Source organism: Rhipicephalus microplus, chromosome 9 (assembly GCF_043290135.1).
Source record: "Rhipicephalus microplus isolate Deutch F79 chromosome 9, USDA_Rmic, whole genome shotgun sequence".
NCBI classification, from domain to species: domain Eukaryota; kingdom Metazoa; phylum Arthropoda; class Arachnida; order Ixodida; family Ixodidae; genus Rhipicephalus; species Rhipicephalus microplus.
This window is the reverse complement of record NC_134708.1, coordinates 77,116,910-77,134,234: the sequence shown is the minus strand read 5'-3', so window position 1 is coordinate 77,134,234 and position 17,325 is coordinate 77,116,910. Positions and strand designations below refer to the sequence as shown.

Below are 17,325 nucleotides of genomic sequence, written 5' to 3'. Positions count from 1 at the left end.
TCAGTTGAAACGTCGGAGCTGTTTAAGCCAGACGTAAAATGCCGACCTGCAAAACTACAGTCATCGTAACCAGGTATGTGTGCCACAGAAATGAGATATGTCCCACTACTCACAGCTGGTCCACTGAAAATGAAGAAGGCAACAGTGAGCCTAACAACAAACGACTGCAAAGCAACGACGGGTAGCTGAAAACCCCCTAACTCGCAAATGCTAGGGAATGGGAAAGGCAGCAGCAACTGCATGAAGAACCCAAGTCAATGAAAGGCCTACGCCAACGACGTACCCGCGTATCTGTGAGAGGTGCAAATGCTCAACTGGAGAGCGAGTTTCCGAGTTTCTTTTAATGCGAAACTCTCTGCGCCGAGCATCAATCATTGCTGAAATCAATCATCGCATCAATCATCGCTGAAAGCGCGTAATGGCAAGGGTAGTTTCTACTCGCTTCATGCTGTGCCCTCCTAGCCAAACCACTCGCTCTCCTTAAGGCTTGCCGGAAAGCCCTCCTTCTGAGAAGAAAAGCCGGCGTTTTATGAGCAAAAGTTAGCGTCTTGGGCATTTTACGTTGCCCGATGTTCTATGTGTGAAGAGTTGGGACGATCTTAATTCGATGTAGCCGTAAATTCTCTTATGCATCGATGTTAAAGCATTGTTTGGTTTGATAGTAGTTCGATATAAAGGATATTTTGATTTACATGAGGTCACTACAGTCAGACACGACTTTACATTGTTTTGTGAGTCAACCCATTTTACTATTACACGGCCTCCGGACTGTGCCCGCTTTGTTATTACATTTCAGGTTTTCCATGTTCAATACACAGTTATTGCACTTTCAAAGATAGGGCTACTTTGTTCTTGCACTATCACCCGCTGTGGTAACATAGCATGCACTACAAAATTTGAGATCATGAGTTTGATTTGCTGCTATGAGGACAGTGTTTTGATAATGGTCAAATGTTAAGACACCCATGTGCTTATTTCTATGTGCACAATAAGGAAACCCAGGTGATCAGAATTATCAGTCTTCCCATTATGGCTTACTTCATGATCATGTTATGGTTTTTACATGTAATTAACAGTTGACGAGTGCAGATATACAGTCATTGCCTCATGAGAGTCCACATTTTTTGGATGCCCTGCTTTAGTTAAGTTATTAATTATCATCTGTCCAGTCTGTACGTGTTACGCATGGTGTGCAATTGAACTTGTGTATTGGTTCATTGCATGGCACAGACCGGATTTGGCACCACCTGTAAGGGGCAGCTGTGTTTTGGCAGAAACTTGATGAAAGATTAGAGGAATAACTGTAGTAATAGTTAGTTTTTATTACATAATGCCTAGCAAAGTTTTACGACTGACTGAAGTCATGCCACCATCGTTGATCCAATGTAGTTTCATCACCTTGTGTAGCCTTTTCAAACTAGCAGTTGATGGAGGGTGACTTACAATTGACAACAGGGGTCAGGAATCTGTGGGCTTGCTCTGAACAAGTGCTTTAGATAAATAGTACTCGTACTTGTCAACTTGCAGGCTCCAATATTTGGAATAACCCTGTATTTTTTTTAGGGGTGAAGCTTCTTAAGGCTGACTCAGGCTTGTTGTTCGCGGCCATCACGATCCACAAAACTGAAACTGAACACCTGCCCAACGAAAAGCGAAAACATCTGTGTAAAAAAACAACTTTATGTGTACATCAGTGAAGTATATGACAGCACAATGCATGATCACCTGTGCCATCCATCCGTGCATCTGTCCATTCATTCGTCCGTTCGTACAGCTGTCTGTCAGTCCGTCTGACCGTCCTTTATACTAATCAGCGACTTCAACGTAGACATTATGGACTTTAAGGGCTAGAAACCATCCTTACTCCACATTTACTACTACTCCTTGAGCAACAAGTTTTACAAAGAACCATGCTTTCTTTTTTTTTCTAATATTAGCGCCCTTTTACTGGAACTGTAGCAGCATTTGCCGCAGGCATATTTATCCACTATTTATTTGTTCAATCAATGAATTCATCGGACACATTTTGTTGTACTTGTTTTTTACAGGAAATTCAGAAGCGTGGTCTGGCATAGTCTCCAGCTGAAAACCCATAGAAGTAGCTTTGCCCACTCATAATCATTCACTTCGTGGTGATGCAAGGACTTTTATTATTCAATTTTCGTTATCAATACCACAAATGAAACAATGATTCAAAGTACTGCCAATTTGATCCTTTGTCCAAGTCTCATTTACCGGCAAAACCTTTCATGATCGTCCCTCAGAATGAAGTCTTTCTGAGACCTCCGCACTAGTGTGATTTCATGCACAAGAGATTGTGAATGTTTGGTTGATTCACTTAGTTGCCGGTCCTGTCCACACTCATCGTAAAAGTGTATCTTGACGTGATGCTTGCAGGCAGCTGCGTTGCGCCGAGTTCCACCCAGACGGCGTCACAGTGGCGGTCGCCGGCAGGGACAGTGCTGTTCGTCTGTACGACATACGCAACGCGTGCATATTGCAAGAGTACAACGGTGAGTAGGTCTCGTGAAACCTAGGCAAAATACCGGCTTTGTGGTGGGCCCTTGGGGTGACGGCAAATCTAGTTTCTGGGCATCCAGGCCTTTGGGATGTTTGCATCTAGGTAAAGACACCAACAGAGAAGTGAAAATGTCACCAGCGAAAGCAGCCAAGTGGGGACAAAGTAAAAGTGAACAGAATATTAAGATCCAAGCCATAGTTGTCAGGAAGGGGTTTAGAACTACAGAGAAGTAAGCATATTGGTAAAAGAAAACTGCACAGGTCAGAAGTAAAGAATTGGGCAGCATACTATGTTGTGCCGTTTGTTGCACCCTGATTAATTGTTTTAATGTGGACATTCATTGCAAGGTAAGTTGTGCTGGAGATTTTTGTTTTTTGTTGGCACTGGTGGCTTCCATCACCCTGTCGCTCACATTGTTACAGGTCACACAGTTTGCTAGAGTTTGCATATGTGGCACTGTCCAAATGCTAAATAATGCTGTAGTATGTAGTACACTTCACACAGCATTCACTTTTAGACTGCAGGCTTTGCAGTGCCAGTGGTGCTTGTCAAGCCAGCGTTGTACCGTGAATGGCTGCAGTGATTGGCTGAACGTTTGTAAGTAATAGTGGACGCATAACGGCACATGTGCAAGCTAGCTAATATTTGCTACAATTCATGGGGCCCATTCAGCTACTTGCCTGGGGCAAGTCCATTGTCAAGGGGGTGCTCTAGGGGCTTGCCCCCCTCCCCTCACACACACACCCGTGATTCAGATGGTGCAGCGTGTTTTACCAAGAATAAATGATGAAAATAGGCGTTTTTCAAGGTCTTCCACAAATGCTCAAGAAAGAATTGCTGGCCACAGGCCTGCCCTGGTGTGATGTTTGGGTTCCTCTCTGGCGCACGAATTTTTTTTGTGGTTCACACAAACCAGTGCTTCATTTGAATACCCCCTTTTATGTAAGGTCAAGTCTAACTTAAAAGAACTTTATACTATTCTAATCGAGACCAAATTTCAGTACAACTCATTGTTGGCCTGGTCAGTGTAATAGTCACCTCTGCACTGCCAGGAAGTTTTAGTTGCCCTGACTCACTGATACTAGTCATTTGGGCACATCGACACTGATGTCAGTGTTACAAATGCCTCTGCACTGATAGTTTGATGTCACTCTCTGTCTCCGTCTCTTTCAAACGGCAGCTCACGAGGGCATGGTGAACTCGCTGCATTTCGATCCGTCGGGCACCCACCTGGTGACCGGTGCGAGTGATTCGCTCACCAGGGTCTTCGACGTGCTCAAGGGCAGGCTGCTGTACACACTAGTCACACGCATGGTGAGTTTCAAGCTACGAATCTCGATTTCTGTGCGTCTATATGTGATTTTAAAAAAATGTCACGTCTATACACTACAGTGTGTACAGTTCTGCCCCTTGAGTTGAAATAACCTGAGAGGCAAGCATCGATTCTGTGAATATTTAGATGTATAGATTAAATTTATGAAGTTTACCCAATTAACTTGTCAAACAAGTTAATTTGCAACACCTATAACAATAACAAGTTATAAGACAGTGGCATATTAAATTGGTTTTACAAATTACTCTACCTAATGGGGGCCAGAATTGATTTAATTGCAAGGAAACATGAGCGTACATTTTTAAAGGAAGCCACGCATAAGCGACGAGGGAACAGGAAAGCGCACCAATATGTGATATGCATTCAAACCACATTGAAGTAAATTGAAAAAGTCCCGAAGAAACGAGACTTTGGAGCGATTGCTAATAGCTTTTTCTCTGGTTGTTTCAAGCTATGCGTAAGTTTATTAGACAATACCAAACGCAACCAAGAGCCAAGGAGAGCATATGGAACAGTACTTCTTTTTTTTTTTCATAACTACAGCGTAGTAAATGATTATAGTTCAAATGAACTAAAGTGGACCAAAAACACCCTTCTGCTGGTGAGGCCTGAAGCCATAATTTTTGTCTTATGCGTCCATACTCTACAGATTAAGCTAAGTCAAAAAGCGGTTTCTCATCTACTTTGTTGAGTATTTATGTGTGCTTAATACTTGGGAGTGTTAGCCAGGTCCATTCATAGCCCAGGCAATGAGCGAGGGACACTCTTTTTGCCAGAGGGTGTCAGGTGGCAAGTCAATATTGCACGAGGTGGCGGCTGGCCTGTAAGCGTTCGTATGCTACCTAAGGCAGCAAGTCTGGCAGAACAACGAGGACCTCGCTTTGATAGGAGGTAGCTAGGAGAATCGTTTGAGAGGATTCTTTCTTTGTCAGACAGAACAAAATACAGCCACCTGAGCAATCTCGTACTCATACTTGTCAACATGGACGGCCTTGTCAAGCAGTAACATGAGAGACAATCCATTCTCTTGGCTCCAGATTAGAATGAGTGTTGCAAAGATGTACGGGAAATAGGGTTAAAAGAATCAGGTGATTGCGATTGTATTATCTTTAGGACATGTAGTTCCCCAGTCCAAGGAATTGGGGAAGTGAACGGGCATTTATGCGCAGGATAGAGTCCCACTAGGCAACCTAGTCTATAAGCTCGAAATAGAATTTAGTCTGGGGGCAGGCATAAAATTAGCTTTATTAAGTAGTATTATTTGGGTAAGTGTTGCCTAACTTCATCTGGAGTTCAAATGTCCTGATAACGCAGATGACGAACCGACATCCGCATTCAAGCCTGTGGCTTTCCCCCATCAAATTAATTCACTTTCTTTGCGAAGTTAAGATCTGGACACTCGGGGTTACCAGCCTGACAAACACGTCGACTTTGGGAGGACTCGCTAATATTTTTCAGGAAAGCTGCGCGGTGAACTTGTGGCTGCTACCCCCTTATTCATGCGCAATTTTTTTTGTTTTCTTTTTGATTTTGCTTTAGTAACCTTTGTTAAACGTCTTCCTGCATATTGTTAGAAAGATTCAATGTTGCGCAGCACATGAAACAAGGGTTCTAAGCTAGAAAGAATCAATTTACACTTAATTTTAATTTCTCTTTCCTCCGCTACCTGCTCACTATTTTTCTTTAATAAACACCGCTGAATGGTATTAAATGCGTGTGTGCTAGTTCATTTTGTAGCTGCCATATCCATGTTTTTTCTAAGTGTCGCTGTCGGTCTATAAGTTGACTGTTAAGCCGTGTCAGTGTTCTTTCAAGTATCAAACAACCAATTGGCTCATCATACGCCATTTATAATGTGGTGCCAGTGATGAATGGGTGATTTCAAATATACAAAAAAAATTTCCTCATTATCTAATAATCTGCATGCTAGATTTAGCTTCATGGCCAGGAAACGTATTATCTTGTTGTGAAAGCTGAGCAATGCTTTCTTACTTTTACATCTGTTGTACGCAGAAACCGGTGCACGCAGTTTGCTTCTCACACAGCGGAAGCCACTTTGCCACAGGAGGTGACGACTACCAGGTAATATTAATGCTTTTTGTTTTTTATGCACATGTATAATTTAAAATGAATATGTAGAGGTCGCTACTATGATGTAGGTTTGTAGTGACCCCTCCTAGTCATGAAGCGTTTGTGCTGAGCAGAGTAATAACAGTTGTTGTTTGGGTTCAGTGTCAACCTGTTGTCTTACTACAGGCTTCTCAGGTGCCCAGGTTACAGGTTACCGCCCCTTGTGAACAGATAACGCTGCATGTTGTCAGAAGCGGCTGAGCACCATCATGTATACCGAGTAGTTCAGCCTGAAATGAATGGGTGTCAACCGTCGGACACCAGAGCCGTTTACTTCGGCAATGCTGGGACCTGGTCGACCTGAAAAAGTCGCTTTGAGAACTATGCAACCATCTACAGGCTCAAGAATGCACCGTAGGAAGTGCAGCACATCGCTCTTATGTTGGATTGGCCCCGAAGTGCATCCGCTCCTTGATACGGTCTCGCCCGATGCTACAACCCTCAGTTCTCATTAGAGTGTGGTCAACTGTTTTACAGAGCGCTTCGTGCATCCAAGCGACGAGCTGTACGAATGCTTGCGTTTTCACAGACGTGCAGCAGCCAGGCGGGAGGGTCAACGGATACTGTGCAGAGTTAAGCAGGATGGTGAATCGCTGCACCTATCTTTCAGTGCAAGTTGAAGAGAGGCTAGTACACGACAGATTCATCATCAGCTTGTGTGACTCGCGTTTTTCAGACCAGCTCTGCTGAAGCTCATTCTCACAGAGGTTTGGACGCCAGCATTTCATATGGAAGACGTGGAAAGAGATAAGCATGAGTTGCAAGCTGGCACAAGTTAAAATAGCCCCAACGCTTTGAAAATGGATGCTACGAAAAGCCAGAAGCCTGCTCGCCATCACCAGAGCATGAACCCTTCTTTCGATCTTCACAATGTAGATATGCCCACCTACAGATTCTGTGGCCACGCGTCTCATCCTCACACACAATGGCCAGCTCGCTCTGCAACTTTTGTTGAAAAGAGGGGGGGGGGGGGGGGGGGGCACTTCGCAGAGGTTTGTGGCTTGTGAAAAATAAAAGCAAAAAGTCGACTACATATACCTGAGTACCATCAGGGAGCGGACCAAGTCTTCATAAGTGGACGTCACCGTGAACGACTACATGACGCGATTCAAAATTGAATCTGCAGGTGCAGGAAATTTTTCCTCCTTCCTATTGATGCAAATGTCACATTTTTTTCAATGTTCAGCCTGCATAGGAGGTCCCAATTCAGTTCCTTACTCCGGGACCTCCTCCTGTATACTCAATCGCAATAACCAGATTTTATAGAAATAATAAAAATTTCTGATTCTGAAGTTTCAGTTATACCCGATGACTTCCTGAAGCTTCCAGTCAAGCTGGACAAGGTTGACACTGTACTTACTTGACCTAGCGGTCAACCGTAGTGGGTACTCGGTTTATGTATAGCCCAACTCTATCGGTGAAGGAAGACATCTTCACAGCGACTCTGTCAATAAATCGCTCTCTGAATCACTTCTGGGCCTTCCAGCTACACAAGCCCTCCACGTGAAATTTCTTGACGGAGTGCAGTCGCCAGAGGCATCACTTCGCGCTGAACTGTCCCGCCAACTGAGCACACTCAAGGAGGAATACCGAACCCGCTTGAAGCACACTACAATGCATATTGTGGAACGCTCTAGCACATTCAGTGTATGAGCTTTTCCTATGAGTAGTCACCCTTAAAAATGACCATCAAATGTCATTATTTAAATCACTTAAGAACTTATTCATGAGCGTCTGTACGCACATTTAAGGAAGTGAACATGCATGATTGCATTCCTTTTTAAAATTGCCACTGCTACTTGTTGATGCTAATTCTGTCTTTTTATTTTAACATTCCCTTATTGCGAAGGGCCCGAACAGAGCCTTTAATGTGCTTTTAGGTGGACAAGTAGATTCTTGCAGGGAATCAGTGTGATCGACAAGCCTGTTTAGGCCAACACCAACACCTCTGTCTCACTTTGCATACTATTATCCAAAATTTTTGTGTTTTTTTTTTTTTTTTTGTTCTCGTTTTCTGCCCTCCTGTCAGGACCTTCGAGACCCCAGTGCCATTACTGATGTAGTATAACTTTCAGGAACCTGCATGTACTATACTACAGTAGTAGAATTACATCCTCTCCTCCATATAGTCCACAGTGACACAGTGCACTGGAATTGGGTGGAGCTGACAGAAGTGCAATCTATTTTTTCTCTGTGGGTTGCAGGTGAACCTGTGGAAGAGCCATGATGCTGAAACAGTAGCGGAAGAGCAGCCAGGCAATGGTGATGCTGGCACGCGAAGTTGCAGTAATGGCGAACCAGCTACTGCAACACCATCCGCCAAGCCGGTGGCTGTTGTACGCTCTGTGGCACAAGTTTCTGCTCTGAATGAGGTACGACATCGCTCTTTCTGTGCACTGATTTCCTTCCGAAAGAAACCTTGAAAAGAAAGTCATTCGTTTTGAGGTGTGTGCATGCCCTTGGCGCAGACCAAATAACCATCACCCTAAGCGGGGAGAATAAAGTCGCACAGTCCATTTCACCTTTTATTGCCCAACAATGCTTGCAATGCGCAGTAGTGCCCAAAAAGAAAACCTTTGGAATCACATGGGCGCAGCATATTTTCTTGCAGTTAGAGTGAATTTCATGACCAGGAAAAGCTACCAAAGCACTGTACACTAACAAGACCAGTGAAATGAAAGTGTAGGGGATGATAACCACAACCTTTCATAATTTTTTTAGATATTATGATCCAGTAGCGGTGCCAGTAATACTGTACTGCTTGCACCATGGTATTTCTGTTGTGTATTTGCATACCACAAGCTAAAAAAGGCTTTAGCTGTGCGAGTTGATCAATGCACATGGTGAATACTTTCAAGGTTGAAGGCACTCCTTTCTGTAGTTGCTTCGGGCCTTGAAAGTATCTTTAATAAATGTGACAGTGGCAGTAGTGGCCAATGCAGGTCTTGGGAATTAAAATAGATGTGTGCCATTCACAACATGCTTATCACTTTGCCAGGTTTCCTCAATGTAAAAAAGTTTTAAAGCTAACTCATTCGGAGTTACGGAACTGCCGAAAATTTGCAGCAGCAATTTGTTCACATTATGTGCTTGCCTGGTTGATCTCTCTACCACCAGATGGCACCCCTTGCCCAAGCCACTCAATTACGTGACTACTGATCAAGTGAAATGCTAACACTGAAAAGTTTGCTGATAAACCAAAACTTTCTTGTGTTGTTATAAAAAGAATGAGTAAGTTAGTGGCTAACTGTGCTTAATAGAGCTCTGAAATCAAATTTCAGAATCGAGATGTGCCCTTCATTCGATTTCTCAGTGTGCGTAGGTCCTCTTGGTCAAATTTAAATCGCGTTCCTTATGTGGAATTTATTTCATTTTGTCGACAAGCAGCATACAAGAGCTCAACAGAAAATGGAGTGCCCTGCAATAAAGACAATAGTGATACGTGTTCGATGTGATACATTTCACAGACATAATCCTGAGCGAGGATGCACTAGTAGCGATGATGTCTACAATCCGAGTGTTCTTATCCTGGCGCCGACTGGTGCCAAAGCCTGGTAAATCACTCACTCTTCTTGTCTGATCTTTGTCGCACCACTTTAAATGATTTCGTGAACTTGCCAAGACGCAAACCACTTATAAAGGAAGAGCGTAAGAAAAGAGCATGAGTCAACGTGAGCTCGTTGGCCAGCATGTCGAGGAATTGTTGTGAGTTGCAGTCGCATGGTTCGTAGCGCAATAAAACCGTAATGAGGGTGTATTTTCATTACACGTATGTTACACGTCAACACGACCACAAGCTGTCAAAGTGCAGTAGTGTATAGACAAATATCATCGTTAACAGGTAGCACGTGGGTATCGTGAATAGTGAATTTTAATTAATCCGTTGACTTCCTTGCGTCCCAAAATACTGGGTTACTGCTGCTGCAACCGTGAGAGGCCGGATAGGTGGGGCCATCTGAAGGTGCAAAGAACCTCGCAAGCAGAGAACGTATTCTATTTCTTCGCTGGTGTACATTTCCTATACGGATAGTCCATTGACCCCTTTGCGTATAACTGAATGCTGTGCACGCCAAAACTCTCCAATATATCTAATTGAGACACACGAGCGAGCATGGCCATCGCATGCATCCTCAGTTACCTTTTTATTGCTGCTTGGAACAGTGTCCATTTTGGAATCACTGTTCTGCAAAGAGTTTTAAAGCAAGAATTATCCGTGATGACGCAAATAGCAATGATTCCGAATGCCAGACTGTAGTACTCAATCGTAGTCCACACTGTACGGCGACGATGGCAGTGTAGGCGACAAGGCATCACTGAATGTGTGCACCTAGCAGACGAAATGTTAGCGAAGCGTCTGAGCATAATGTCACCCTTTTTTGGTGGAGAAGTGGTCAGCTGTGGTGAGATCTGGAGGTGATCGTGAGGTAGCGCTCCCAACGCTAAAAATTACGGGCTTGCCAACCGCTTTGAATCGTGCTAGATACCAGTGATATAAATCAATAAAAGTTATATTTATTCATCTCTCAGTAGCGTTTTAGGTCACAAATCGCTACTAGGGAGTCGATAGCTACTCGCTGACGAGAAAATCTTGGCATGAGTTAATAGGATATCAATGCTCCTTTGACATTGCAATAATAGGACTGCTAATTGCATGCCAACTACAAGGCTACTCTTTCACAGCACGCAGCTTACTGTATATGTACAGACCTGCTGTGCGTGTGCTTTAATTTCTTCACAGCAAACCAACGTGGCTATAAAATTATTGGAGACTTTAAACACTGTAGTTCCAACACATTGTCAACTTGTACGATTTCTTTTGCAACTAGCCATACCCAAAATTATAGCCCTTAAGTTTTGAAGCTGTTATTTAGAGGAACTCTTTACAATAAAATCCCAGTTATAAGACTTTCAGGGGACCACGAAAAACGATCACAAAATCCAGGCATCATATAAGTAGTAATCGAAAAACTAAAATTGTAAGCAGTGACACTCAGCCTTGCTCCAAAAAGCAGACCTCCTGAATAAGCCCACACCACAGCCTTGAGTATCTGCAAAGAAAGTAGATTAAATTATACTTGCCAGTGGCAGCTAATAGCAGCATTACATAGTTAAAGGATGGATGAGTAAGAATTTATTCTCAAACTTAAAAAGATTGAATTCAACGCGCATCTTTCCACCGATAAAAGAAATCCGAAAACTGCCTGCACGTGAAAACGAAACTGAAATCGCATTGCCAACAGCCTCTCGTCAGAAGAATCAGACAGTGTCATCACTATCACATAATGGCTGTGGACCATGAGTTAGCTTGGAATGTATAGTTAACTAGAAGATATGTGGTGGCACAAACAGCTTCACACAGGCGGCCCATTTTCGCATGGATGGCACAAGATGGCGCCACTGCATTTTTTTAATACTTCTGAGGCGTGCCAACCTGAGATTTTCATCACGCAATGATGCAGATTTTAGTATTATCGGTACTGTTATCTGCACACACCAATCTTACATGTGCAATTACTTATTATTTGCACATTTATGGTAGTGAATGTGCTGGTAAATCAATAGCACCCGAAGTGTGTGACGTAATGACTTTTTGAGGAACCGGATTTTCATAGACTTGCAGCTGCGCCCTCTTTGCGACGCGGGTTCCTCTCGGGAATCTGCACATCCGCTCATGTCATAAACGGAAACGAAGTACGGATTCCGAGAAAATCCTTACTTCGTTGCCGTTTATTATGGGAACATACTCACGCAGAATGAAGTGCGGCTTAAAGTGGTGCTCGCATACTGCCGAACAAATGCCGAGAGCTTTCTTTTTCCTGGGAAGGTTCCACTCCCACTTCGTTCGGAGGTCGTCGTCTTTCGGTGCGGCGAACAGCGACGCTCTTGGCTCATTCTGGTAGCCCATGCTCCAACCCGGACCGAAGCACTGGTGCAAGTCTGTCCGCCGCTTTGCCAAACCGCGAGCTGCATACGACGCTCATGATCTACGCAAGAAGGCACCTAATCGCAAAGGTTGCTCCCAACAAAACGCAAGCCCAGCCAACGTTAATATAGCACGTTCGGCCAGAGAACACGTTGGGCACAGCCATTCGCACCATACAGCCCCCACACACACTATAAAAACAGGGAGCCTTCATCTGTGCATAATAATCCATAATAGCTCCCAGCGCACGAAGAGTGGGGACACAAAGAGAAGCGCTGACTAACAACTGAATTTTATTTCGAATAAACGTGTATTAATTTGCAGAATTGCCCATGTGCAAGTGCTTGTTGTCGAAAACGTCCTTTGACCATGATAATGCGTAATCATTTACTCAAAATTGAGGAAAGCGTGCAAGAAAGTTTGCTCGCCGAAAGAATGATAACTCCTTTGTGGATAGTGATATAGTAGAAGGCTTGCTAATCGCCTTTTTTCTTCAATTGCCGCAGCTTCAATAATCAGCCTTTTTTTCTCACGTGGCATTTTAGCGACAACAGGGCCACCAAACATATGAGTGCAGCCACACTCGAAACATTGTTGCCCGGAAAAACCATCTCTACATTTTTTTTTATTTTTTTGACGATGCTTTGGCAGACGCATGTTGAGACATCTTCCTGCTTGTCCCACGTATGCTGCTCCACTGGAAAGAGGTATGTCATATACCACGTGTTTCGCACAGTCTGTGATTTGGTTACTATGCTTAATATTGCAGCCTTCATCCTTATTCACAGGACGAGTTCGCTTGCATAGCTTCGACAGTTTATTAGGAGCGGAAGAAAGAACCGTCACCTCTGATTTCTCACCGATTTTCTTGAAGCGGTGTGATATCTGATGCACATATGTAATGCACGATATTTGATGCGCATGGGCAATTCAGAATATTTATACCTGCATGTTCCTTTGAAACAAAATTCAGTTATTAGTCACCACTTGTATGTGCGCGCCACCTCCGTTGAGGCGGCCCGCTCGTAAGGGCTCCCTGTGTGGATGGATCCTATGAGCATTCCCTTTATAACGGTGTGCTGACATGCGTGCCACCAGGCTCGCCAGAAAAAAAAAAGTAAAGAAAACTTTCTTTTTATGTTGGCCTAATGCCTTATCTTCTTCGATTCAATAGATCTTATAACAATGAAAAGTATAAACTTACGTTTCATCTCTCTGCCTCTTCTGACGAAATGACGTCATTTTCTCACTGTTTCTATTCTTTATCTCTACTTTTCTGCCATCAATACTTTAGCCGTCTCTTACTTGCTTCTATTGTGGACGTGTTCAGGTTTCAATGTCTGTCCCTAAAGCCTAAAGGCTCATGTAGGATTGTACCCACATGAATACCTGGGTGGATATCGCCGCATTGAATCAGAACATGTTCCATCGTTTCCTTAGCTCCTCCTCAGTATGTACGCGCTCTTAATCAACCCGACCTCGCTTCCAACAGTAAAGAACTTCCTCTTGAATTATTATAAACCCTCTCCCTCCTTATTTCTTTCTTGCTTTCTTGGTTGTTACTGAGAACCGGCCTCTTTTTCCTTGGTGTCATTTAATAAATCCTCTCTGCCTCTCTCACTTTTCGCTTAATGCTTTTTGTTGCCGTGTCGCCCACACTGCCAGCCATATATTAAGTGCTGGTGAGTCTCCTAGTTCCTTTGTGTCCACGCTCTTGTTATAGAAATACCTGAACACTTTCCCTGCCCGTCACTTTCCTTCATTTTCTTAAGCCTTTCCTCCAATCTCATTTTGCTCTGAGCTTCCCTTAACTCCAAAGCCTGCCCATCCCGTATCCCCCTTTACAGCCTCATTCATTATATTTCCGTGAGCGCCTGATGCGAGGCGTCCCACAGTCCTTTGATTTACATCCATTCCTGATTGCACCTCTGACTCTATGCCCACTACTGAGCTCCCAAATGTAAGCCCTGAAATCAATATGCCTTTCCACAGACCTTGAAGCACTTCGTACTTTTTGTATCCCCATAACACTATGTGCTTCATTATTGCAGCATTCCTCTGTCCCTTTGCTGCCGTTGTTTTTTTTTCTGTACCTTCTTATATCTACCTCCCTCATTTACCCCCCCGCAGGGGCGCCTGCGCAGGTAGGCGTTTGGTGTGTAGCGACACCACGGGCCCGAGCTAACGGGGGAGTTTCTACTCCCTCCCACGCCTCGCCGTGCGTGGCTTTGCCGTGTCCAGGGAAAAGGGGATCCTGGGGGTTGAGCCGACGCCGGGTGATTGGACCTTAAAGGCCCCCCGGCAGAGGCAACACACCCCTTTGGCCCTGGCTTCACGTAGACGGCACCCCCCGGATTGACCCGCCCGGGGGGAATCGGCAGTTGCCTTTTCCTGTCTCCACCTCACATCTTCGTCTTTTCTCTCACTTTAAATCTTTCCTGTCCTCTACTCACTTCCATTGACTTCGGTGTTTCCTGGCGGCAAGGGTTAACCCTGTGTGGCTATCCTACCTTGGATACACCATATTCGGTTATAGTGGTGGCGTACGGCTGGCGTCTGCGGGGCCTGTACTTACAGACCCTGCAGCGTCCCCTTGTAGGACTCCATGGTGGGTGGCTGGCGCCGCTGCCGAAAGTAAGCATTTACATATGGCTTGTTCCTTCCCCCCACTCTCTGATCGCCCTCAGAAAAGAGGGCGCACCGATGAAGTTTTCCAGTTTTTTGGTAACCAGGAAGTATTTTTTCCCCGATTCCATGTTATCCACGCTGACACACTCGGCAAATCAGTGCGAACACTTTCACCTTTTCTAGTATCAAAGTCTTTGACGGAAATCTTTGGCCCAGGATATAAAGCTTCATGAATGGCAAGTGGTGACCTCCTGTTGGAGCTCTGCGACCAGAAACAATATGAAAAATTGCCTAACCTAGTGAAATTTGGAGATACCAAATTAATAGTAACCCCACACCGAACCATGAATACCACCCGTGGCGTTGTCTCAGATGAAGACCTGTTAGGGCTGACGGAGGCTGAACTCCTGGAGGGTTTCAGCGAACAGAATGTCATAAACGTGAAACGAATTAGCATGAGGCGTGATGGCAAAGAAGTCCAGACTAAACACCTGATACTTACCTTTAATTCAAGTGTACTGCCCGACTCCGTTGAGGCTGGGTATATCAAGCTTCGAGTGAGGCCATATATACCAAACCCCCTCCGATGTTTCAAATGCCAGCGGTTCGGCCACAGTTCACAGAACTGCCGAGGCCGCCTAACTTGCGCGAAATGCAGTGCTGAAGAGCACACATCAGATGCCTGTGAAAACTCTCTTCACTGTGCGAACTGTAATGGGGAACATGCCGCATACTCGCGGTCATGCCCGTGCTGGAAAAAGGAAAAGGAAATTGTCACAATTAAGGTAATACAAAACATTTCATTTAAGGAGGCACGAAGGCAGGTGTCCTGCCTACCAGAAACTAGCTTTGCCGAAGTGGCGCGTCAGGGGGCAGCGCCACAACGGCCCCTGGCGCCTGTCTGGCACACGCGTAGTGAGCAAGCGGTGACGCCATTCGCCCCCTCGGCGGTTGCAGCCAGTGCTGCTCCGCCATCCAAGAAAGACCCACCAACCTCCGGGCTTGGGGCCGCGAAGGTCTCGTATTTTGAGGCGAGGCCCTTAAAACAAATGCAGCGCTCGCAAGAGCGCCTGTCCAGCGCCTCGCAAGAGGCAATGGACACAACACGGAGTGTGAGGGCGCAGCCAGCGCCTAAGGATCGGCGGGACTCCGTCGACCGATCCAAAAAAGAAAAATCTCGTGTCATGGCCCCTGGAAAGGGTCCGTGAGCTAACTTTACATCCTTGAGCACACAGCACAAAACACATCTAAAATGGATATACAGATCTTACAATGGAATGTGAGAGGACTTCTCCATAACCTCGATGATATTAGAGAACTTCTTAATAAACATACTCCAAAGGTGCTGTGTGTTCAGGAGACACATCTCAAGTCCACAAAAACAAACTTTCTAAAGCATTATGCCATCTTCCGCAAAGACCGTGACGATGCTGCCGCTTCGTCGGGCGGTGTGGCTATAATAGTTGATAAAGGTGTTGCCTGTAAGCAATTAAACCTCCGAACTTCTCTTGAGGCAGTTGCTGTTCGAGCAGTGCTGTTCGGGAAGCTACTAACAATTACCTCTATTTACATTCCCCCGTGCTATCAACTTTCAAAAACACAATTTCAAAACTTCATTGATGAACTTCCTCCGCCATATATAGTCGTTGGTGATCTAAATGCACATAATCCCCTATGGGGCGACTCCCGTTTAGATGCGCGAAGACGCCTAATAGAACACTTTCTGTTTTCGTCAGGTGCATGTCTACTAAACAAAAAAGAACCAACGTATTATAGCACTACACATAACACCTACTCTTCTATAGACCTGAGTATTGTCTCGAGTGCTATAATTCCATATCTGGAGTGGTTCGTTCTCAAGAACCCTTTTGGCAGTGACCACTTCCCGATTATGTTAAAGTTAACAAAAGAATATACATGCTCGCCTGACTTTCCTCGCTGGAACACCAAGTCAGCCAACTGGGAATTATTTCGAGAAATTACATTTTTAGACGGAGATGAGATTGCTGATTTTAATATAGACGATGCTGTAGCATACCTAACAGGTTTTATTATTGACGCTGCAGTGAAATGTATCAAGCAGACCAACGGAATGACCAATAAACGTCGCATCCCATGGTGGAACGACGATTGTCGGAAAGCGCGCAATAGACAAAATAAGGCTTGGAGATTACTCCGAAATTACCCAACGGCTGAAAACCTCAACAATTTCAAACAGGTTAAGTCCCAAGCCAGAAGAATGCGTCGCCTTGCAAAGAAAGAAAGTTGGGATAGGTACATCTGCGGTATAAATTCTTACACCGACGAAACGAAGGTTTGGAATAGGGTAAAGAAGTTAATGGGTCGGGAGTCACACCCCCTACCTATGGTAAGTAGCCGAGGGGAGAGCCTGGAGGAGCAGACGGACTGCCTAGGCGAACACTTTGAATACGTCTCGAAAGCATCGCACTACACAGAAACGTTTTTAAGATGCAAAGAACGCGAAGAGCGGCAACCCCTTAAATCTAAACGTCCCTCCAGGGTGGCTTACAACTGCCCATTTTCATTAGCTGAACTTAAGGCATCTCTTGCGTACTATAACAACTCGGCGCCAGGTCGCGATCGTATAACGTACGAAATAATCAAGTATCTTCACCCAGAGGCACTAAAAACGCTCCTAACCCTCTTCAATATCATGTGGGAAGCTGGATATATTCCATTGTCATGGAAAGAAGGGATAGTCATCCCGGTACTTAAACAAGGCAAAGACCCATCCTTGGCCGCCAGCTACAGGCCAATAGCGTTAAGAAG

At 44.7% G+C, this 17,325-nt stretch overlaps 1 protein-coding gene across 1 annotated transcript in view; it reads left to right on the top strand.

The window, feature by feature from the left end:
* The window catches only part of LOC119163199 (uncharacterized), a 109,733-nt gene that overhangs the window by 83,238 nt on the left and 9,170 nt on the right, over positions 1–17,325 (top strand). Inside the window, exons 8-11 of the mRNA XM_037415149.2 lie at positions 2,398–2,513; positions 3,702–3,835; positions 5,868–5,936; positions 8,189–8,356. Of these exons, the coding sequence (XP_037271046.2) occupies positions 2,398–2,513; positions 3,702–3,835; positions 5,868–5,936; positions 8,189–8,356 (487 nt within the window). The remainder of the gene's footprint in view (positions 1–2,397; positions 2,514–3,701; positions 3,836–5,867; positions 5,937–8,188; positions 8,357–17,325) is intronic.